Source organism: Pyxicephalus adspersus, chromosome 4 (genome assembly GCF_032062135.1).
Source record: "Pyxicephalus adspersus chromosome 4, UCB_Pads_2.0, whole genome shotgun sequence".
Classification (NCBI taxonomy): domain Eukaryota; kingdom Metazoa; phylum Chordata; class Amphibia; order Anura; family Pyxicephalidae; genus Pyxicephalus; species Pyxicephalus adspersus.
In genome coordinates, this window is record NC_092861.1 from 33,817,227 (window position 1) to 33,840,784 (window position 23,558).

General features: G+C 38.9%; 2 protein-coding genes across 5 annotated transcripts in view; both read right to left on the minus strand.

The window, feature by feature from the left end:
- Positions 1-8,391, minus strand: part of DGKD (diacylglycerol kinase delta) — a 60,434-nt gene extending 52,043 nt beyond the window's left edge. The window contains exon 1 of the mRNA XM_072410121.1: positions 8,199-8,391. Within this exon, the coding sequence (XP_072266222.1) occupies positions 8,199-8,324 (126 nt within the window). The 5' untranslated portion in view covers positions 8,325-8,391. The remainder of the gene's footprint in view (positions 1-8,198) is intronic.
- A 4,834-nt stretch (positions 8,392-13,225) lies between these two features.
- On the minus strand, positions 13,226-22,581 carry D2HGDH (D-2-hydroxyglutarate dehydrogenase). Of its 4 annotated transcripts, none has more exons than XM_072407811.1 (10): positions 22,541-22,581; positions 20,719-21,017; positions 20,131-20,188; positions 19,729-19,868; positions 18,681-18,874; positions 18,424-18,592; positions 16,833-16,976; positions 16,608-16,750; positions 15,699-15,864; positions 13,226-13,823 (listed from the first exon to the last, which is right to left on the minus strand). In XM_072407811.1, exons 2-10 carry the CDS (start codon positions 21,008-21,010, stop codon positions 13,561-13,563), a joined length of 1,569 nt encoding a protein of 522 aa, XP_072263912.1. In that variant the 5' UTR covers positions 21,011-21,017; positions 22,541-22,581; the 3' UTR covers positions 13,226-13,560. The 4 variants fall into 4 exon arrangements, with proteins under 4 accessions (XP_072263912.1, XP_072263914.1, XP_072263915.1 ...); XM_072407813.1 differs by having other exon boundaries at positions 22,562-22,576; XM_072407814.1 differs by lacking the exon at positions 22,541-22,581 and adding an exon at positions 21,891-22,506.
- Positions 22,582-23,558: the final 977 nt, after the last annotated feature.

Genomic DNA, 23,558 nt, shown 5'->3' on the forward strand with positions numbered 1-23,558 from the left:
ATTATTAATAAACAGGATTTATATAGCGCCAACATATTACACAGCGCTGTACATTAATGAGGGGTTGCAAATGACTGACGAATATAGACAGTGACACAGGAGGAGAAGAGGACCCTGCCCAGAAGAGTTTACAATCTAGAAGCGATTCCCGCCCCTGTGACCACATGGAAAACCTTCATTTATTCTTCTGTTCTCCTTCAAACACCAACTTATCAGTTATTCGGCATCAACCCCAGCAAGCCCCGTACAATAGTGGAGACATATTGTAGGCTCCTTCTAGGAGACAATAACTGCAGAATATTGTGACATTATTTAAATGAATAAACTACGTTTTATAACCTCAGCTGTGACCATAAAGGCAAATTTGGAAACATGCTTTTTCTAAGGATTTTAAAGGACTGCAAACAGAGAGCTTCTTATGAATTCTGGCCGCCTGCGACAATAATCCGTATGTGACAACAGCTGCTGACTGCCTGTCCCTGACAACACTTTCTGCAAGGCTGTTCCTGACAAATCTCATTCACTGTCTGTTCCTGACAACACCCACTCAAAGTGTCTTTCCTTGCCAACATCCTCATAATACTTGTCAAGTTCCCATCCACCTAATCTTCCCCTCTACCCCATCTTTGCCTGTCATGTCCTTTCCACCCCCGCCTGGCTCTGTATTCTATCTTAATATGACACTAAACATTCTTGAATAAGAATTGTAAATCCATCAGTACATTTCCCAGGGACATAGTTTAAACTAATCAAATAAACAAAGCGCATTGCCTGCTGCCTGTGTTCTCTTTGCATGTTCCTTCCTTTATTTAGATTAGCATTCTCACTACTTGAGACATTCTTCACAAATATAAATAACAGACAGCGTGCACATTATGAGGAGTGTAAGAAAGCCACACCAATAAAATGATGGACAATATTTGTTCTGTGTAAAAGAAAAAAAACAGATTAGTCATTTGCTAGTCTTTATATAGCGCCAACATATTATGCTGCGCTGTACAAAGTCCATTGTCATGTCACTAACTGTCCTTCAAAGGGGCTCACAATTTAATTTCATGGTTGTATGTTATTAACGCAGTCTAAGGACAATTTTAAGGGAAAGCCAATAACCTAACTGCATGTGAGAGGAAACCAGAGTACCCGCAGAAACCCCACACAAACACGAGGAGAACCAGCAAACTCCATGCAGATAGTGTCCTGGCTGGGATACAAACCTGTGACCTAGTGCTGCAAAGAACGGAATGCTAACCACTGAGCCATTGTGCTGCCCATCTAAATCCATGGGAGATCTCTAATATTCTGTTTTCTTACAGCAGAGTAGTGGGGACCTTGCTGCTTTGATTACTTAGACACTTCCAAATGGCAATCCATTAACCTTCACAGTCCATCCAGACTCCAGAACTGCAGCGGCATGATGACATCATGACAAGGGGACGATTTGGTACAATCACAAACTGCCGCACTGCAGCAATGTGCAGTAAACATGGTGGGCAATCCAATAGTTCATGTATATTATTGTTGTATATACAAAAGTTACATTTTTTATTCTATTTATCTAGTAGATTGTAAGCTCTTCGGGCCAGGATCCTCTCTTCATCCTGTGTCACTACCTGTATCTGTCTTGTCATTTGTAAGCATTTGTAATATACAGCGCTGCATAATATGTTGGCGCTATATAAATATTGTATAATTTAAAGTTGAACTTGATTAAAGAGTTAATGTACAAAGAGGACCTAAATATTTAATGTATTGTTGGCCACTTACTCCTGGCCTTTCCCTTGACATGTCTGATGAATTAGTATTAGATCATTGCCAGGTACATGTGCAGCAGAATGGTGCACATGAAAAATGAAGGCCAGTGGGCGCATTGTGACTAAGAGCGGTGGTCTCCAACCTTTCCGACCTCGCAGACCACTAAATTCATAATTTTAAATCCTGCCGACCATTATAATTATTTTCTTTTTTAAAAGATAAATACATTTGGAAAATAATGATTTTCCTAATGGTGCCTGACAAGGACTGTGGAGGCTCTGATTCATTGATTAGCTCACAGTTAAGTATTGTTGTTACTATTATCTATTAAACTATTGTTACTAATATCATTAGTTGCATTATCTTTGATGTTACTAAAGAAATGCAAAATATTTGTTTGCTTTTTCTCGGATGAGAATCGGTATTTGTGGAGCGGGGTGACTGTAATGGTGGAAACAATACTGAAGCGTACGGCTCGGTAATGGTTGCCTCATACAACTTAAGACTACACTGCACCTCCCTTATGAATTTAGTGCAAAAAAAAAGGCGAAAATTGTCATTCAGAATATAGGAACTTTATCAGATTATTATTTTTGTTTTATTAATATTAAAACATAAAAATTGCAAATAATGTCCAAATTTTTCTGTGGACCATCAAAATTTTCTTGCGGGCCACTGGTTGGGGTCAGATACTAGGGGACACCATCTGAGGTCATGTGGAGTCCATGCCTTGAGGGGTCAGGGTTGTTTTGGCAGAACAAAGGGAACCTATACACTATATTAGGCAGGTGGTTTTCATTGATCGGTACACACATACTGTAAAGAAAGTATGTATGACTTTTTTTTACAAGAAACTAAAAATTGACCTTTTAGAAGATGCTGGGGAGTTTAAGGGCTTTTCCACTCTTAAGAAAAAGTGTGCAATTCCCACACTACAACAACTAACTGGAAGGGCTATGCAATTCTAAATAACCTCCGCTGAAGATTTCTGTTGCTGTCTAATCCTTAATGAAGAGATTTTTCCTTATTTCTCATTCTGGCAAAAGACAGAAATGACGGGACTGTACCCAGAAGGTCATAGCAAAAAAAAACCTGACACTCAGTCTACTTTATTAAAAAAGGACAAACTTTTTTATGTATCTTAATAAAAAGTTTGTACCGGACTTAGCCTGTGTTTTAGATTTTGTTATTTGAGTTGGACACCCCTGCTCCGGAGTCCTGGTCGAGAAACATTGGGTTGGATGAAACCATTGACTAAACGCTCTTTGTATTTCTGATTGTCTCCTTGTGCTGTACGACATATATACCATAAAAGCAACGCTGTTGTATCAGGATAAGTAAAGGGGAAGACCCAACCTGGACCTATAATTATTATTATTATTATTATTAAACAGGATTTATATAGCGCCAACATATTACGCAGCGCTGTACAATAAATAGGGATGGCAAATGACAGACTAATACAGACAGTGATACAGGAGGAGAGGACCCTGCCCCGAAGAGCTTACAATCTAGTAGATGGGGAGATTGTATCAATGGAGATGCAAAAATCTGGTAAAACCCCATTCAACCAGCCAACCACCGGCTATTACTAACACAAACTTCCTGGGTGGAGACCTACTGATGCATTTTTTGTATTAAACATATTTAGAAGTTATTGTGGAGTTTTTTGCCCATATAAAGGCTTGTAAAGCTTCTACTGGTCATAGCCTGTGAAAGATCCTGAGATGGCTCAGTGTACAGTAGCAATATCTATTACAATAAATGACTTGTTACTGTTTTTGCATGCTAAATAACTTAGTCACTACTCATCAATTATATCTATTTAACATCCTGCAGAATCACGACAGCTTTCACGTCATTATTATATAATATAATATGCAATGCTTCCATCTGAAACCCATCACAGCTTGTCTATTCTATCTGTTGTACTCGGCTACTGCATACCACTCAGTCCTGTGTTACTTCTTACTGTCAGATTCACTTGGGCCTCAGAACTCTCAGACAGCCATACTACATAATTGGTCATTCAATGGCCCTATAGGGGATCCGTAACTAAAAACACCAGCAAATGATGCCAGTCACTGACAGCGGGATGACATTTACTTGCTGCAAGCACGGTGAATTATAAACTATTGCTAGGTTTCATTATAAAAATTGTTTTACTTTTTCTTTTCTGAAGTTGCATCTCAGTAGTGTTGAGTTCCTGCGACCTATATCTACATGCGTGCAGTCCAGTGATAGCTGCATGCTGATATAGGGTGGGTATCATGAATGATTGCTGGGCATTGGGAAGAACGGCATTCTTACAGATAGTCAAAAAGGTCACGGGTGTCACTTAAACTGAGCTGAGAGGAACAAACTGCTCATTGCTCAAGGAACCCCTAGCAAGCCCAGGGGGGGATCTCTGGTGAGAAACCCTGCATTAGGGTGTTGTCAGCTTATACCAATACTGGATTTCCTTCTGCAGAAAAAAGCCTGGAAATTGCCTGCTTTCCAAGGCTACGTACACACGTCAGATGATTCTCGTCTGATAATCACCTCAGAGCTGATATCGGTTGATAATCTGGTGTGTGTCCAGCGCTCGTCGTCCTGGTGGATTCACGAACAACGATTGATTATAATGAAAGCGAAGGGGAGAGAGCACAGCGGGGTGCTTCTCTGTTGTTCTCCCCTTTCCATAGAGCAAAACGGCGCTGTATGTACAGCACTCATTCAGTCTTGAGACATGAAAGATCCTTTCCAAGGATAATTATTGCACGTGTACCTAGCTTTTGAAGCATCATTCTCAAATCACAAAAGGGTGTCACTTGACACATTTTCAGAACTATAAGTATTTTCTAATTTCACCTTTTTTGGTCCTAAAATTTGCCAAATGTGCGTTATGTTATATTCTAGCTCGTGATAACTGTGGGGTTCTATCAGGGGTCTGTGAATAATAGCAGATATTATAAAGCAAGAACAAATTCCTGATGGAGATAAAAACAGAGCTCTGCGAGCATAATGAATAATATCATTATTATTATATATGGTGCCTACATATTTCGCAGCGCTGTACAATGTCCATAGTCATGTCACTAACTGTCCCTAAAAGGGATTTATAATCTAACCCGACTCTCTCCTCTACAATCTGTTATGAATGGTGCAGCCAGACTCATCCATCCTTCCCTCCGCTCCTATTCTGCTGCATCTCTTTATAGTTCTCTCCATTGGCTTCCATTTTACCTGAGAATTTGATCCAAGCTCCTGTGCTTTGCCTTCAAATCCCTACACAGTTCTTGTCTCACTTATCTTTCTGACCTGGTAAATAATTACTCCCCTAGCTGCTCTGTCCGCTCCTCCAATAAGCTACTACTGATTTCATCACTCATAACCTCATCACACGCACGGCTCCAAGGCTTCTCTAGAGTTCCCCCACTCTCTGGAATGGTCTTCCTCATCCTTTTCGGCTTGCTCCTACTTTCTGCTCATTTAAGAGCAAAACCCATTTTTTCTTTTGTCTTTTGAAACCATCACTACTTCCTATCACTACATATCTCCCCTCCTATTGTGTGTTACTTCCCCCATGTCCTAGATTGTAAGCTCTCCGGGGCAGGGTCCGCTCCTCCTGTGTCACTGTCTGTATCTGTCTGTCATTTGCAAACCCTATTTAATGTACAGCGCTGCGTAATATGTTGGCTATATAAATCCGGTTTATTAATTATAATAATAATATCCCTATCACAGTGTAAGCTTGTATTTGAGAATCATTTTCTATGTACAGATTTTATAACCCCCGGCATTCACTGCCTTGTAAATGTCTCACCGCTATCATAGCCGGCTGTATTCACTCCGCATCATATAGTTTGCAATCTGTAGCAATTGATGAAGGAACTGATGGCCGTGCCGACAACATCTTACACATATCACATCCTTTCTGTGACTCTATATGCTGTTTTCACACAAACCACAATCAAGTTATTATTCACACACAGTTCTTCTACTAATCTACTAACACCATGAAAGGCCAAACATTTACCATAAACCATAGGAAAAGATCTTCCCGGCTATGGGAAACCTCATAAGAAAGTAATAATGTGTTAATTAAAGAACATCTACAACATAACATTTTAATAGCAGAGATCCAGCCTTGTGTTACATGCTCCTCTCCTATACCAACATTACATACTTTGATTTTACAGCACAGTGTGATCTTCTCATAGTGTGCATCCGAAGCTGCAGCAAGTCAGAGCCCGCTTTGTATTCCAGACTGGAGGATATCCAGCAGCACCTAGCCCTCTCCTGAATTACTGTCCATGCTGCACCTCTTTTCGTTTACTAAATCTCAGTTAGCACAGACTCGGAATTACATGTGGACATTGCATAGGCATATCTGCAAATGAACTCGGCTTATGCATGAGCACTCCTACGGACTGACACCCACCCATCAAAGTTGTTTAATATTTGCAGAACTCCTTTTAGGAAAAAGCCTACCGCATACATCAGGGCTCTAAGTCACTGTGATGTTTTCCAAAAGCTCTGTACAGCACCCTGCCACCTCCCCGTACCAACCACAATCAGAGTGCAAAGTGGCCAAAATGTGAGCAAAACAGAGTCTTCCCCCTCCAACATAGCCAGGAGACAGATTGCTCATGGAAAAGAAGAAACGTGACGTCCATTATGACCCCCATGTAGTCTCGAGAACCACAACAGAGACAAGAAGGAGCTGCATGAAGCTGACTGTGGTAGCAGTGTGTATAAAAATGGGACAGAATTATATTTTTAGAATACATTTTAACCTTCACTGATAAGAAATCAAAGATCAGCTGCAATGACAATAAATCTAAACTTGGTATTTGTGTAAAACGTAGAGTTCTGCTTAAGCTGTGGTCACTGGTCATCATACACCTCCTTCAAACCGCAGCCAAAACGGACCTCGCAGCCCATATTTCTAATTTTTCCTTTTAAATGTGTACTTACCAACTAAAGTCCTCAATAGACCTTGTCTTCTCTGCCATTTTCTATCAGATCCCACGTGGCCATCATCTTTTATGGTGTTATTAGAAGTTAAAGCGTACCTAAACTCACAACTTTCACTTTACATAAAAGAGTAGACAACACTTTTATGTTAAGTAAGAATTCTGTATGCATCGGGCATACGCAGAAGGAGCACCCAAGAGCCTCCCGGGATGCATGACATAGGTATCCCGGGATGCTTTGTGCTCCCATTAGGCGATCGAGAACTAGGGGGGTCATGCTACAACCTTCTTTTTAATAGGAGCGCAAAGCCTCCCGGGATACCTACGTTACAATCCAGGGAGGCTCTTGGGTGCTCCATCTGCACATTCCCGAGCATCATGGGCATGCGCAGAAGGAGCCTTTTTGTAAAAACAGAAACGAATTGTCGATCTCACACATGCGCAGTGAGATCGGCATTCCCCTCCCCATCTTCCCATCCTGACCCAGGTGCGTGAACGGTTGACGTAGGAAGAAGAAAAAGAAGAGAAGATGGCAGAGCCTAGTGCACCGGCTCAAAGACGGATACTGGGACCACGGAGACCCGATGGAAGAAACCTCCAGACCCATCAACTGCTCTGCAGGATTAAAGAGAAATGATTTATTTTTGTTTTGGGGGGCTTTTGAGTTTAGTTCCTCTTTAATTGTCTCCTCCTCGTGTTCTGCACCCCCCGAGGCATCGGATGCACAGAACCCAGCACCGGCTTGGATTAAATCCCGGGATATGTGACCGGATATTCCAGAGGGGCTGCCCATCACCCCCAGCTGGAGGCAGGCATGCAACAAATAAAAACATAATAATAATAATAATAATAATAGTAATAAGAAGAAGAAAAAGAAGGTAAAGGCAGAATTCTAATAATAAACATTTACAATATAAATACCCTGCAGGGGATCAGCACCCTGAATGAAGCAATAGAGGAGGGGGGTAAAATTTGAACCCCTGGACCCCCCCCAGAACAAATACTGGAAATAGAATCCCATGTAGAGATCCCTGACAAATATAAATGTTTTGTATTATTTTGTTCTATATATACAGATGATAACCATCATCCATCCTCCATTGCAGGGATTATTGCTACTCCCAGCCCATATACCTGCAATGCAGAAGAGGTGCAGCTCAATGTACAGAGGATCTGCCCCAGGCTGGGGTATTGCTGGGGGTATGAGGAAAGCCCTGTCAGTGTGTATTCCCCCCCCCCCCCCGGGTATAAATGGAGATCTCTGCAGCTTCTCCCCCGCCCCATATCTTTGCCCCTGGCCTCTCAGCTGCCCCCGGTCCTGCAATGTGCCCAGCTTGTTGTAGAACTAGAAGTGTCAGCATGCTGGGGGTGGGAGGACATGCTGAGATTTGTAGTCCTCCCAGCAGTCACAGGGCCGCAGGTTGCCCATGTCTCCTGCCATTAGCTAAACCACCACCCCTCCCCTTCTCCGTCCCAGCCTCCCCTCACCTTTCTTTTGATCTGACCCGACGTAGACACTTTCCGGCTCAGCTTCTGCGGCTCGGGCTCCGGCTCGCTGTCCGATGAATCCTCGGCCGGGGCCCCGGAATCCGCCGCAGCCAGGGAGGCCGCCATCACTAGCCGAAAGCCGGGGACATGGACACACACAGGGCCAGCTGCAGGGGACCGGGATCATCCGGGGGAACAGCGACATCTGCTGGCAGCCACGACGGGCACAGCGCCAACTGCTGGTGAATGGGTGCAGAGCCTGGGGAAAGAATGAAAGCTCCCATAATGCACCGCTCTGTCCTGCTGGGAACGCGGCAGCCAGCGGAAGTCGTGTGATGTGTGGGGTGATCCCCCTCCCTGATAGAGAGGAGAGAGTGCTGCTGCTCCTCTGACTGACCCTGTGCAGGGGACACTGCTCTTCTGGCCATGAGTTATTAAAGCTCCCCAAGGCTGGAGGTGATACACGTTCATCAGTGAAGCTGGGTGATCCAGCAAACCTGGAATGGATTTCTTCAAAGTAATTTGCTGTTTGATACCAGTTGTTTTAAATCATTTACCAGATCCATTCCAGGTTTGCTGGATCACCCAGCTTCACTGATGAAAGTGTATCTTCTCCAGCCTTGGAGAGCTTTAATAAACCCGGACCTCTGTCTCTCTCTACACTGCTCCTTGCTTTCTAGGACATTTCTAGAAACTTTTCAACTATTTAACCTTTATGCTGCTGGAACATTTTTTACACATGCACAATATTGTCATATACAATATTATATACATTCACATAATGCCAAACTAAACGTTTAAAATAAAAAACTGTGACAGGTCCTGCTGCAGAAAGTACAAGCGATTTCCCTTCTGCAATAAAATATACCTTATAATATAATTATCCTGATGCCTAATATTTCCCCCACCTCCTAGAATGTAAGCCCCTCTGGGCAGGGTCCTCTCCTCCTCCTGTGTCACTGTATCTCTCATTTGTAACCTCTAATGTACAGCACTGCGTAATATGTTGGCGCTATATAAATCCTGTTTAATAACAATAATGATATCTAAAAGTAGAACTAAAGTATAAAAAGAGAACAGTCATCTTTACATTCATAGATTCTATCAAATAATAAGGAGGTTTTCTGGATCAAGTCCCATGCCGTCCTGTAATCTACCTTCGTCCTGGCGCCAGGCGCTTCCATTGTCTTCGTCTTACGACTTCTGCCTACGCCATCCAACCTCACACTTAACAGGCACAATATTGGGTGACGTAGCCTGTGGTAAAAGTGCTGATCTCCCTGCACATGTGTGGGATCGGCATATTTTTCCCCCATTAAAGATAATGTTTCTTCGAGATCAGTACATGGACTATGGAATCAGTACAACTATCTCTCATTTTTTCATTAGATAGAAGTCAGGCCAATTGGTGCTTCACCTGAATTATATTGGCAGCAGTAAAGATTTATATATATATATATATATATATATATATATAACAATGGAAAGTGCAGGAGCGTACCCTGAGAAGGTTCCACTGGTCTGGAAAATGAGAAGCCCATCACAATGTACACCAATTGATATGATCCTATCCAATAACTTCTAATCTTAGGACATTCCCCCCATTCTTCTCAGTAGAACATACTCAAAATTGTCTAACCGAAGATTGTGCAGAAAATTTCTGCAAGTGAAGAGACACCATATACCATAACATTAGCAATTTCTCCCAATTGTTAAGGCGTTGACACTGCAATGGGCTACAGTATCCTAAAACTGGAACCCATCCTCAGGATCCAAGGACACTTCAAGGTCCTCCTACCAGCGGTGTACATACAGGAAGAGAGGTGGTGCTGGTTTTGTTGGTAAAATTAGTAGAATTTGTATTCAATTCTTATATATCTTTGTTTCAATTATCATACATATTTAACCTATTAAAGAATTGTTTACAGTGGTTGAAAAAAACATTTTTTTCTAGCTATTCACTGCTCAAAAATCCTTTAATAAATGCAGAGAAGGTTAATATGATGCTGAAAATTCATTTTTATGCAAATTGTGCTGAACTGTACCTGGGTATATATATAACATAGGTATTAAGCAAGTGTAAATATAAACATATAATGATCTAGCAAGCTAATACCAGGGAGGGGATTGTAGTTATATTCGAAAAAGAAGGATTACTAGCAATAGAGGGAGAAACATTTGAGGCGGTCTCAGAAAGACCTAGAGAAATGATTTGAGGAAAGTGAAGGAGTTACGTAAACAAGGAAGTAAAGAAGGAATGTTGTATAACAAAAAACAAAATACCTGGTAAAAGAGTATGAAGAGAAAACCAACTTTTATGTGAAAGTTTTACATTTTGTCATATACCCACACTTATTTAACAACCAGTGTGTATAATAGTTAATGACTGGTGAAATTCCACATATTGTGGAGTATAATACTGATATTACCACCATTGGCAAGGAGTTATTATAAAAATGCAAAAAAACAAATGTTTGACAAAGAATGACTAAATGGGCTTCATACAGAATTTTCATTGTTACCACAAAATGGTTTGAGTTTATTTAGGACTGTTTGCTTGGAGGAAAACAGTTTTTGGTACAGGAATTGCTTCCATTTGCAGATCAAAGGGGTTGTAAGGAGAGTCAAAAAATGCTCCTAGCTTAACAAACTTATTTAAGTTGAAATTGACGGAAGAAGTTATTTATGGTGGCCATGCAAACTCCATGAGAAAGTAAGGTCAAATGATAGCAAATATTTTAATAATATATGAAGTGTTACAAAATTCACAATGTTTCCAGACTTCTTAGAGATTTGCATAATAAAGCCCCTCTCTTAATGAACTTTTATTGTATAGAATAAATATTTAGCAAGTTCCAATCCAAAATGAGACATTTCTAGAAACAAAACTAATTGAAGTTAAATACAGGTAGGCCCCGGGTTAAGGTCATCCGACATACGGACGCCTCCTAGGTACAAAAAGGCTTCCCTACTGGATCCTGTGCAGAATGGAGGCTTGGGGGTTTGCATGGCTTGCAGATTAAATATTTTGCTAAACACAGCTGAGGTTGTGGGTAGGCTCTTTCTGCAGCTTCCTGTCTCTTTCCGTGCTTCTCAACTCTTTAATAATCAATATAAACTCTGTAGTTGCTTCTTTTTGCATATCAACGCACAGCTTGCTCCAGAAGTTAAAGAATTTTTTTTTTTTTTTGCTTTGTTTGTGATTAACCCACAGTGAGGATTTTATACAGTAACTGACACCACGCTGCCTAATAAATTGTTGAGACAAACATCTGTCCTAATTGCGTTTATTAAAATAATGTACCTGTTCCCACTTACATACCCTTACATACTTACATTCCGACTTACATACAAATTCAATTTAAGAACAAACCTACAGTCCCTATCTCGTATGTAACCTGGGGACTACCTGTACTGGACACTGCGACCAACGGGGCCTGTTTATCAAGAGTAGCTAAGTATATATTTCTTTGATTTTACTTGAGCACTGTACAGGTTAAATATTGTTTAGCAGGTAGAGGTAATGGCTGGGTGTAGTGGTAAGTGATGAAAGGGAAGGATTAAAGGATTAAATACAGGGCCAAGTCAGTGAGGAGAATCCGTATATCTTACTACCAGGAAGACATCACTCTTTTCCCGATGAAGCCCTGTTGCCGAAACATGTTGGGTTCATCATGCTTTACAATCCAAAATTTATTTGCTTTTGGATGGACTGGGAAAGTGCTGGGTGCTTTGATATTATTGCATCTTTGAATGCAAGTGTGATTTAAAGCGTTTCATTAAAAAAAAATAAAAAATCATGCTATGATGAACTTCCCTATGATGAACAATGTTGGTGGACATTATGAGAAACAAGGAGATGGAGGAATGTGATGATGGGATACTCAGGATTCCTATCCAGTAATACTGATGAAAAACATTCTGTGTAAAAAGATCATGTAGGCTCAGGTGAATTCGCTCCATAAGAGGGATCATGGAGGCACCATTTAAAGCGCAAGGAGCTTGCTATGTGTTATGACAAAAATCAGAAAATTAGACAGAGAATTGCACTTTGGACTATTGGTGTATAGACTGGTGTATGTCAATAAATATATATTATATGATAGTAAATATAATGAATAAATATGTGTTTTTTTTGTGCACAGTACTTACATTTATAATTCGTGTATATGATTCCTCTTCGGGAATTTAGCCCTGACAAAAAGGGTATCCATGGACGATTTATATTCTTGCATTCTGTTCTGAGTTCTTTGTTAGTGGACGTTACACTTTATATTCCTCCCATGTGTTTGGAATTCTTATGTTAATGACAGTTGTAATTTATATTTCTGCATTCCTTCAATATTTCCTATATTACTGACAGTTGTGCCTTAAAGTACAGTAGGCAGTTTGAAAGTCTTATGCTAGTAACAGTTACATACAGTACATATTTTTGTTTAATCTATGTTCAGGCTTGTCCCTGTATGTGTAAGGTATGCTTTAAAACAACTTAGTGAGTGCAAAATACTGTTGAAACATTATTTACCATTACTGCAGAGAACGAGGAATGTGCACTTTCTTGTGCTCCTAGTCCTTATAATTTGTATATAGGATGTAATTTATTGACTGCTAAACTTGGCAGAAGTATCTAAGCTTAAATAAGTCTTAGGACCTTTTAATCAACAAGTATAAAAAGAAAAAAAATATCCTCACTCTTCTTAAAGAGGAACTAAAGTACCACTTCAGAAAAAAGCACATGATCAGGCAGGTCATTATTGCAAAAAGAAACAGGCGATGTCCCATCTGCAATAAACCCTTCTACTTGCCTGATCGCTCTGGGTACCTGCACAGGAGTTACATCATCCCAGCTCCAACCTATAGCCAAAAATTCTCCAAGAAGAGAAAAAGGAAGAAGATTGTGCTGCCCTACAACGGAACAAGGATAGACCAGTATCAGGGCTTTAATTCCAATTTTTTGGTGATTGAATTAAACCTTGCGTAGCTCTGTGGCTGTACCTACTGCTTATGAAATACACATATGAAAAATGTAAAAAAAATGCAACTTTTATTTTACACAAAATATGAATATTTTAATCAAACTTTCAATTTTTTTAGCAGTAACCGATAGGTTGGCCATACACTTTTGCAAAATATCAATCTAAACAGGACTAAAAATAATCAGTCTTCATCATCATCCATGGATCTCGGTGGCATTCATTTTCTATAGAACCAAACATACTGTATCCACCTCATTGCTCCACAGCCAGGTGTTTTACTCCTAAATCCAGCTGATACAAATGCTAATCCATTACCATTGCAGAGGATTATCCAACAGGATCATCTAATAGGTATGAAGCACATAAATAGAAACCAAGGGCATCAATCATCTGTCAGTTGTGGGAATAGTCTTGTAGGGGTTCATGATGCCTTTTGGATCCAGCATGTGTTTAATTCCCTGCATAACCTGCACTGCTTCTCTAGACTTGCTGTAATAAATGTGGTCTCTTTTCTTAAATCCCAGACCATGCTCAGCACTGATACTGCCATTGTGTCGAGAGGTCCATTCATACACGAAGGGCTCCAATGCAGCCAGTAAGGTATCACTGTGTTCCTTTGCCGTAATGTTTAAATGCAAATTTCCATCACCTATATATTGAAAGCACAACAAAGAAAAATCCACAATTATTTATATTAGGATCTTAAAATAGCTTTTTTAAAATGTACATACCTAACAATTTACTTTTGTATCTGCAGCCTATACCATAGAAAGTGTTTTGTAGATCCGTTTGATAAGTGCAAAAGAAAAACATTACTGATCCACACAGAAATTCTGTGACCCGATAAGATTCTGTGTTTTCTGCCTGTACTATTTGGAAAAGGTCTCCATAGTTCACCTCTGTGCACTACAGAACACTTCTTTATGGAAATAAGGGAAGGAGTATTCTGTGGTTCTGTTAAGGTGACAGCACCACTCTTCTAAAGATACAGTGCAGTGACTGATCATTTTCACCACAGTAATTATGGTAATGGCAGGATCTCCAGGGGAAATAAAGAGAACAAAACAAGGAAAAGAAAAAGCACTTATGGCTAAAGAACTCAGCAGATTTTATTTTTTTCAGCTACTTTCCCACCTCTAAGGCTACATATACATGTGCAATAATTGACGTTGGAAACGATCTTTCACGATCCTTTCTAACGAATAACGACTGCACGGTGCATGAACAAGTGCTGTACATACAGCATCATTCTGCTCTATGGAAAAGGGAGGGGAAGAGCGACAGAGTGGCACCCCACTGCTCACTTTCCCCCTTCACTTGCATTAGGATCGTCCATGGATCCGCCAGGGCGGTCGTTCCGACGATGGACGATGGGCACTGTACACGCGTCAGGTTCTCGTCCCATATCAGCCCTGAGCCGATTATCGGACGAGAAGCATTGCACGTGTATACGTAGCCTTAGATTTGTAAGCTCTTCTGGGCAGGGTCCTCTCTTCTCCTGTGTCACTGTCTGTATCTGTCTGTTATTTGTAACCCCCATTTAATGTACAGCGGTTTTGTATAAAACACATGGTATAACAAAGCTGCAAGCACAAAGTGGCAATGTGATGTACTTGTTATTAGGGTTGAATCCTTTTGTATAATGCGTTATACAAAATGTTAAATATTGTTTTAGTATTTTGAATATATAATAGAAAATGTATAAGATTTTTTTTTATAAATAGACATATAATTCAGGGTGATATAAACATGCATAGTAGAAATCATTTCCTTTAAACTTCCTCCCTCTAATCCATATGCTCCCAGGAGGGGTAGGAAGAAAAGTAACTCATTTGCATTGATTTGTTTGTAGGTGTAAATTTTAACTATTCAGTTTGCCAAAAAAAGCTAAATAGGTGAAAAGCAGATTATAGTACCATATGACAATTTTAAATATAAAACCTGTATTTTCAATATTTTTTTTCATTTACCAAACTACAATTTTACCAAAGTTACAATATGACAAGTCAGGATGATCCTAGATATTCTGTAAAATGAACCTCATACATGTTTCAAAAACACAATGTTGTACCGCGTAGTGTTGCCGCAGGTATCAAAGGACAGACTTTTGTTTGAGGGGATCCTTTATGAGACCTATTCTAATACCTGTAACTATTCATAAAACCACAGCCACTGTTATAAAGCTAGGGGTCTATTGATATAACAGCGAATCTGTTAATTGATAAACATTATCTGGTGGCAAATCTTCCAGTTCTGTGTGTTTGCCCAGCAGAAAATCAGCCACCGCCATTTCTATGTTTTCTGAATGTCAGATTTACTGCTTTATAAATAGACCCCTAAGTTAATACATACTTTTTACACATCATTGTACAGATTGTCTGACAGTTTAACTATTATTCTGCATGATTTATAAATATCTCTTTACCCATAATTCCACTGACTGACAGATCCATTAGTGAATTTTTTGCCCCACATAACACTGAATTAGATTTTTCTTTTAATAATAAAAATCTAATCTTCTTACCTAAATGACCATAACCAACCACAGATCGAGCAGAGGACCCCAAACGAGCCTTTGTTTCTTCAACGAGAGTATAGAGTTTCTCTACAGGCATGGACAAGTCATATTTGTAGACATAGCCATCACGTGCTAGAGCCTCAGTAATACGTTCCCGGAGTGCCCAGAGGGTCTAGATGAGAATATACAAACAGTAAAACTGTACTGTTTTAAAAATACTAATTACTATACTAAAAGACTGGCATTATTCTTTGCAATAAAATATAAAATGTTATTTTAAATATATACATTACTCTGAAGGATTATTATTGCCTTGAATTCCTATTGAAAAAAAAAATGATTTCGTGACATGAGGGTCATAACTGTGTATCTGCAGTGCAAGATAATCTACTTTCAATGCTAGTCCCATTAGCTAATTAATGAGATTTGGTGATGTCACTACTGTGCTGTTCATTGTTCTTCATTCTGGAATCTGTATCTAAATCTGTATATTGCACTTGCAATAATTGTCACTGGAAACAATAGTGCAAAGACATCTCCAACTACCTAATTCATATGATTTACATATGAATGAAACAAACTATAATGACCCTATTCATTTTATTTTCCAAATGACATTTACAGAATATATGCAAGTGTAATTTTACACAGATATTGGCTTTGTAAGCACATGCTTGCATGTAACAGTCAGTGCCGAAGGGTTCTGTAACTTGATCTTATGCATTGGGCTCATTGAAGCTTACAAATTTTTTTTTATAACTGGGACTATGGCGAGTCTTAGGCTATGCACACACGTGTTAGATTTTGTTGTTGGAAAGGATCTCATTAGTATAGTATATAGGAGTTATATACTTTTAAACAGGCTATTTATGTTTAGCTGGACTTATATTTTAAGATGATGGTTATGTGACATACCGCTATTTTACTATGGTCTGTAGCCACTGTCCCTGAAGTCACACACCCCAAATCTAGAGCCTTCTCCAAAAATGCATTTAGCTTCTCTTCGTCATGCATTGCAGAGGATCCAGACGTTTCCACCAAAACATAGAATGCATTCTCTGCAGTTACAGAATATTGTCAGAACAATTATCATATCAGTTATGACTTGCAATCAGTATGCAAATTAATGTCAAATATAACCTGGTAGTGGGTTGGTGAGGTTCAGATGAGTCTCCACTAACCGCATACATTCTGAGTCCAGAAATTCACAGGCAGATAGGATTTCTCCCAGGACATCCCTGCACATGGTGAAGATCTGCAGCACGCTGCTAAAATTCTCACATCCTGCCACATAAAATATAAATATATATATTAGAAAGCCTTTATATTTCACGTGATAGTAAAGATATACACAGGTAGTCCCCGGGTTAGGTACATCAGACATATGGATGCCTCCTAGATACCAAGGCTTCCCTGCTCCTGAAATCTTGCTAAACACAGAAGAGATTGTGGGTGATCTTAAGGACTGAGCTCTTTCTGCAGCCTCTTGTAACTCTTTAATGACCAAGACCAACTCAGCAGTTGTTTCTTTTTGCATATCAAAGCACAGCTTGCTCCAGAAGCTAATGAATGTCTAGGATCCATTTTTTTTTTTGCTTTGTTTGTGATTAACTTACAGTGAGGATTTTATACAGTAACTGACACCATGCTGCCGAATAAAATGTTGAGACAAACATCTGTCTGAATTGCATTTTTTAAAATAATATACCTATTACTTATGTCTAACTATAACTTACTAACTATTACTATTACTTATGACTAACTATAACTTACTAACTAGTCATAGTTACTAACTACTAACTACTAACATACAGTGCCTATCTTGTATGTAACCCAGGGACTACCTGTAATTATAAAAGTCAGGTCTTAAATATTATTATTATTATTATTATTAATATTATTAATAAACAGGATTTATATCTTAATAGATTAAAAAAGGAAAATACTGTTTTCTTTTTACTAGGCTCCATCAATGGAAACAGTAGAAGAGCCTGCCTAGGCTGATATCCTAGGTATAGATATAAATAAGACTGAAAAACATACAAGCCTCATATTTCTGGAGTGAACTGCAAAGACAATATCTCTCCATCTGTGTCTCAGCTCTTTCCACCTGCCACACCAATTATCTTATTGCCTAAAAATTTTATATTATGGTGAAATAGTGTGCCGGTGATGAGGAGCCTAGAACTGCTGGCAGAGAGATCTAAACACTGGAAGGTTCCCAGCAAAAGATATGTCCAACTAACTGGCAAATGCTGAAAATCAGTTTTAGGGTAAAAATGGGACTCTAAGCTGCATTTGAGGTACATTCCAAATGCACATCAAGTGCAGGAAAAAAAAATAAGTGTCCATGGTACCTAAGTCTTGTCTGAAGGATCTCAGTGGATCGTCACTGTAAACTTGTGATTGTTTCTAGTTACAGATTAACGAAAGAGCATTGTACATACAGAGCCATTCTGTTCTAAAGAAAAAAAAGGGGGGGGGGGGAATTGAACAAGCAGCACACCACTGTTTTCTTTTGTATGGAGGTGAAAACAAGTTGTTCCAGATCGGTTGATTCCCCAGGACGGATCAGGGGATTGCTGTACACATTAGATTTTTGCCTGAGATGGACGACCATGTTTATCTGATATGTTTACATAGCTTTACCCTTAGTGTAAGCAATGAAAAATCAGTTTTAGATACATTTACATTTTTAATTGTGTGAAATACAGGTTAAAAAATTCCTTACCTAGGAATGCCACATTCACAGAACTGGGTTTGCGTGGACACAGTATAGAGATTGCAGTTATAATACCAAGAGTTCCTTCCGAACCTATGAACAGCTGCTTCAGATCATAGCCTGTGTTGTCTTTACGCAAAGAGTTAAGGCAGTTTAGAACAGACCCATCTGGAAGAACCTGATAAGGGAAGAAATCGAATACAGTACAGAATCTGCTATATGCAAAAACACAATACAGTATGTGGGAACAAAATAAAATCTCTTACTGCTTCCAGGCCTAAAACTGTCCCACGTAAGGATCCATATCGGAGAAGCCTCAGGCCCCCAGCATTGGTGGATAGGTTGCCTCCAATGTGGCAGCTTCCTTTTGCACCAAGATCTAATGGCATGGTATATCCTTGCTCTGCCAGATATTGGTTCAGAGATTCCAAAATGCAGCCAGCTTGGCAAACCAAGGCCCCTTTATGAAACAAAAGCACAATAAAAATCCTAAAGAAAGAAACATGTACATTGCCACTGTTAAACACTGATCTCAGATCAGAAGTCTGACTTTTTTTTGTAATTGAACAAGAATAACTGTGAATTTTGAGAACACCAAACATGAGCTAAATAAGGTCCTCTAACAAACTACTCAACAACATTATGGGCTTTATTGATAAAACAGGGAATTCATCATTCCCTCAAACATTCCCTGTTGATAATCAATTAGAGCCATTGACCTTAAAGATTCCGGTTTTATAAATAGAGCCCTATGTGTCTTTTCCCTGCAACAATTTCAAGCATTCCAGCCTATCTTCGAGCTCTGAGGTTTGTTGTTTGAAAGTGTACAAAGAACTTGTGTCTTCCTTTTGCTAATTTTGCTTCACATGCAAACTTGGAAAAGCAAGTGACACCTCCTAGCAAAAAACAATACAAATAACTCTTAATAATAATGATATTATACAGAACCCAGCTTGCCATAACATTGGCTGTGATTTTTATTATGATTAATGTGACCACCCATAAATGTCGGAACAAAAGCTTTTGTGGAACACAGCTGATGTATGTGACAAAACAGCTGCCAGTCTTGACTTCTTCCTACCAAAACAGGTATGTCTGTTGGATGATAACTTCATTTGAGAAGAAGAAATAAGGCAGAAGTGACCCTTCTGGAGGCCCGCCACATTTCCCCCTAACATCCATATCCCCCTAACATTCTGGGAGTTTTAGCTGATACTCTCTTCACAAGTTGGCCATCCTTATACCCAATACTACTCCGATCTAATTTATATTAAGGTTTATGTACTGACGTAACAGGACCATTTATTCACTAACCTGAAACATTATCAAAGCTGATCACTTGGTCCATCAACGCTGTTGAAACCAGGATCTCATCAAAGACAGGGACACTGCCACCAACTAAACCTGTGTTTCCACCTTGCGGTGTCACAGCCAGGCTCCTCTCATTACAGTACCTGCAGCCAAAAGCACAAAATGTAACAACCAAGAGATGTAACAGAATGCAGCCATGCCAAAAATATTTGACACTCCTCCAAATAAAAATCCACAGTCACTTAAGATATCTTTCTTTGCTTTGTTTCACAACATGCTCACTTTAGAAAAAAAACACAAGAAAAAAATAACTTAATGTTTTGGATTGTAGAACTGTAAATGAGCTTTAATATTCTCTTTTGATTAAAATAAACTTTATAAAGTATAGAATGCTGAATCACTTACTTAAGTATTTGTGACACTTCTTCAGTATTTTTAGGCTTTAGTAGAACTTTGCTATGACCTGAAAGAAATGTTAAAAAAAAGTTATGAAAAATACCAAGAATTTGAGAATGCTCCTGCGTGTAGTGCTCCAATCAACTGCGCTCATAATCTCTGAGTAGTGCTTGAGCAGCGGTCTGCAGGCATGTTACCAGCAATTTTTTTTTCTAGCTGCCCTAATGTCACCATGAATTTACAGAATCCTGTCTCTCACAGTTGATTGCTAGTCATACTTAAACAACACTAAAAACACTAAAAAAATATATTTATTACTTATTTATTACTGTTATTTATTACTGTTTATGTAGCACAACAATGCTAGGTGTTAATTTAATGCATTTATTTTCTTTCTGCAAAGCACATTGAGACTGATTTAATTTGGAGAAAACGTAGAACAGCCCAAGAAAAACCCAACATACAGTTTTCTGATGTTTATAAATCAGCCCTAAATATTTCTGTAAAATACAAATTCTAGATTCTAAATTCTAGAATGCAAGATGGTAGAACAGTCTACATGAAAGGCACACTGTTGTTCAGGAAAAAATATATTACCTCTCACTGTTTTCAACCAGTCAATGTTGTGAGATCTCAGGTCAGCTTCATCTATAATAACACGACCAGGAATGAATTTCTGGAAATTAATGAGATCCTCAGGTGTAACCTCTGAAAATGGCAGACGGGACACACTATAGCGCTGGGAGGTGAGAGGAGGATCTGCAGGTGAGCTCATAGACCTACAACACAATGGCGGAGTTCTGTCCCTCCATTTGTGATTTGGCAAGCAAAGAACATTCATAGCTGTCCGTGATGTCCTCATATACCACCGGAATCCTGATAGACTCATTTTTAGTCTGGTAAGAAGAAAATGATGAAGCACATGATTAGGTTTTTCTAATGAGAATGGTCATAAAATCTATAATATTAATGAAAAATTACCTTTAATCCATCCAGCCATACAAATTAATCCAAAAGACTTAACAGCGATATTTTTCCAAAATGTAATATTGACACACAAGATTTTTAATGTGGTATTTTTTAAGTGCTATTAAACTCTGATTCTGACATTATTGACATTATTAAAATACTTAACTTTTAATGAAATAGTGGTATACGTATGCATGTCTATGAATTTATTGGTCAGCAAATAGGATGGAGTGGGTAAAATAAAAGTGTGTATATATAGCTAAAATATTTTTTAAGTTTTGATTACAGTATGAGAGTATGACGTTTAAACCCTCAGATTATTTTTGCTGATCTTCTAGGAAGAATCCCCAACACATCCTGTTGTCTTGGAAATGCAGCAGGAAGTGGGAGAAAATTTCCCAACGCAATAGTAATTCCATATTTTGTTTTCTGAACATTTGACCTTACTATAAGAATTTCGCTCATGACAACTTTAAAATGTAGGATTTCCCCTTCTCCCTAGCAGAAACTTAGACTACAATAAAAACTCACACAGGGTTTAATGCTTTCCAATTTACCATCATCTTAAAAAAAAGAACCGCAGCAAATGAATTTAAATATAGCATTAGTGATGCCGGTGTTGCCAATATACCCAAAGTATTGCATGCACAAGCAGACTCAATGCCAATTTTCATATAAGATGGTTGCTACGTACATGGCAGCCACACTCCTATTGGTTGGTGTTCCAGTAAGTAGAAGCGTGAATCTCTATATATATAATACATGCAATATGAGCACTGGTTACCATTCATTATACTCACATTCACTGGCTGTAAACACAGCAAACTCTGGCTTGTCCCTCATTGCAATGTAAACACAAGCTGACATTATAGCACATAATCATATATTTATGATAGAGATTTATCAACAAATCCGACCATTTGGTAATGATCAATGATAAAACTAACATTAATATTAAACAGTATTTTTATAGCACCAACATATTACGCAGCACTGTATAATAAAGGCAGATACAGACAGTGAGACAGAAGGAGAGGATCCTGCCCCAAAGAGCTTACAATCTAGGAGGTGGGGGATACTTTAAATATGATCACACTTTCAGGTTAGAAATAAATCTGCCTATGTGTACACGCTTACAAATACCTGTTCAGATTGCAGTAAGCAAATAAGAAGAGTTATAAACAATGCTCCTATTTAATGTACAATGCTGCATAATATGTCAGCGCTATATAAATCCTGTTTGATAATAATAATAATATTAATAATAATAAATGCAACATGCAGGACAGCTATCCTGAAACACTTCGTGTAGTGTACAGATTGCAATGCCAGGAAATGCACTTTCAGCCAAATCTTTAGTCCCTGTATTATATGTTTATTAATTAAACAGCACTACTGTCTATGCAGGCTCCAATCTAATATAACATTCGCACATAACACACAAGCATACATCTAAGCAGCCACAGCTTACTGTCCTTGCTGATACTTCCGGGAGAGAAGTGGGCAGAAACTAAAAGCCTGTAACATGGAGCATCCCTGACATCCCTTTAGTTGTGTAAATTCTTATATTGGCTGTGCTGGAATGTAAGGCAAATAAAAGGTGAACATTCTTTCCACACAAATCCTTTCACTTAACATTTCCCATTACCATATAGTTATACACCGCCATGTGTTCTAGGCGTACAAAGTTACTAGAAGAAATAAACTATAACAAGCGCAGTGTTATAACCTCTGTTCTCAGCACTCTGTTGTGGCAGGAAATTGGTGTTATAAGTAAAGTTTCACAGAATGACAACCACAACACACTACTGTTTTCAATGTTTTAAGTTACTTTATTACTCACAGAAAGTTTGTAGTCATACATTTTTTTGTTTAGTGCAATTTTTTAGCACAGTGCTTACCTCCACAGTCATATAACAGCAAGACGCTAGCTGAAAATTTCCACCCCACCCAGCTGTTTTGCTGAAAACTGCTGATTGATTTGCACATTTGTTATATGAGGAATTCCTAGGTTGAAGCCGCACATCTCAGTCTATAGGTCATATCTACCTGGGCCAGGCTTCAACTTGTGGTTCTGTACACCATACTACCCCAGGCTAATATATATTCAAAGAAAACGTAGCCCCCAGACCACATTTTCTGTAAGGACCTAATTACATCAAGATGATTTTGTTTGCTGATATTTTTTTTGCAATTTATTGCTGCTAAATGCATCACAATGAAGCAAGAATCATACCTACTGTATCTTTGGTAATGGTATGCATTCCAGTGCATTGTGCTGCAAAGAAAAATAAATGGCATTGATCTAACACATATAAAGTGCATTACCTAACTGGCCTGGTGTGAATATGCCTGTAAATAGAAAGAAGTGATAAGTGTAAGATGACCTCACATGACACATAAAAAATAGCCCTGTTGTGATCTAATTCAGCAGTCGCCAACCTTTGGAACCTTACAAACATCTAAAT

What these genes read in the sequence shown, in the direction of transcription:
- D2HGDH (XM_072407811.1), bottom strand. Translation starts at nt 21,010, where the DNA reads ATGAGTCTATCAGGATTCCGGTGGTATATGAGGACATCACGGACAGCT. An exon ending in TGTGAATGTGGCATTCCTAG is followed by an intron (nt 16,977 to 18,423) that starts GTAAGGAATTTT and finishes TTTATGTGGCAG; the next exon opens with GATGTGAGAATTTTAGCAGC. An exon ending in GGTTGGTTATGGTCATTTAG is followed by an intron (nt 13,824 to 15,698) that starts GTAAGAAGATTA and finishes TTCAATATATAG; the next exon opens with GTGATGGAAATTTGCATTTA.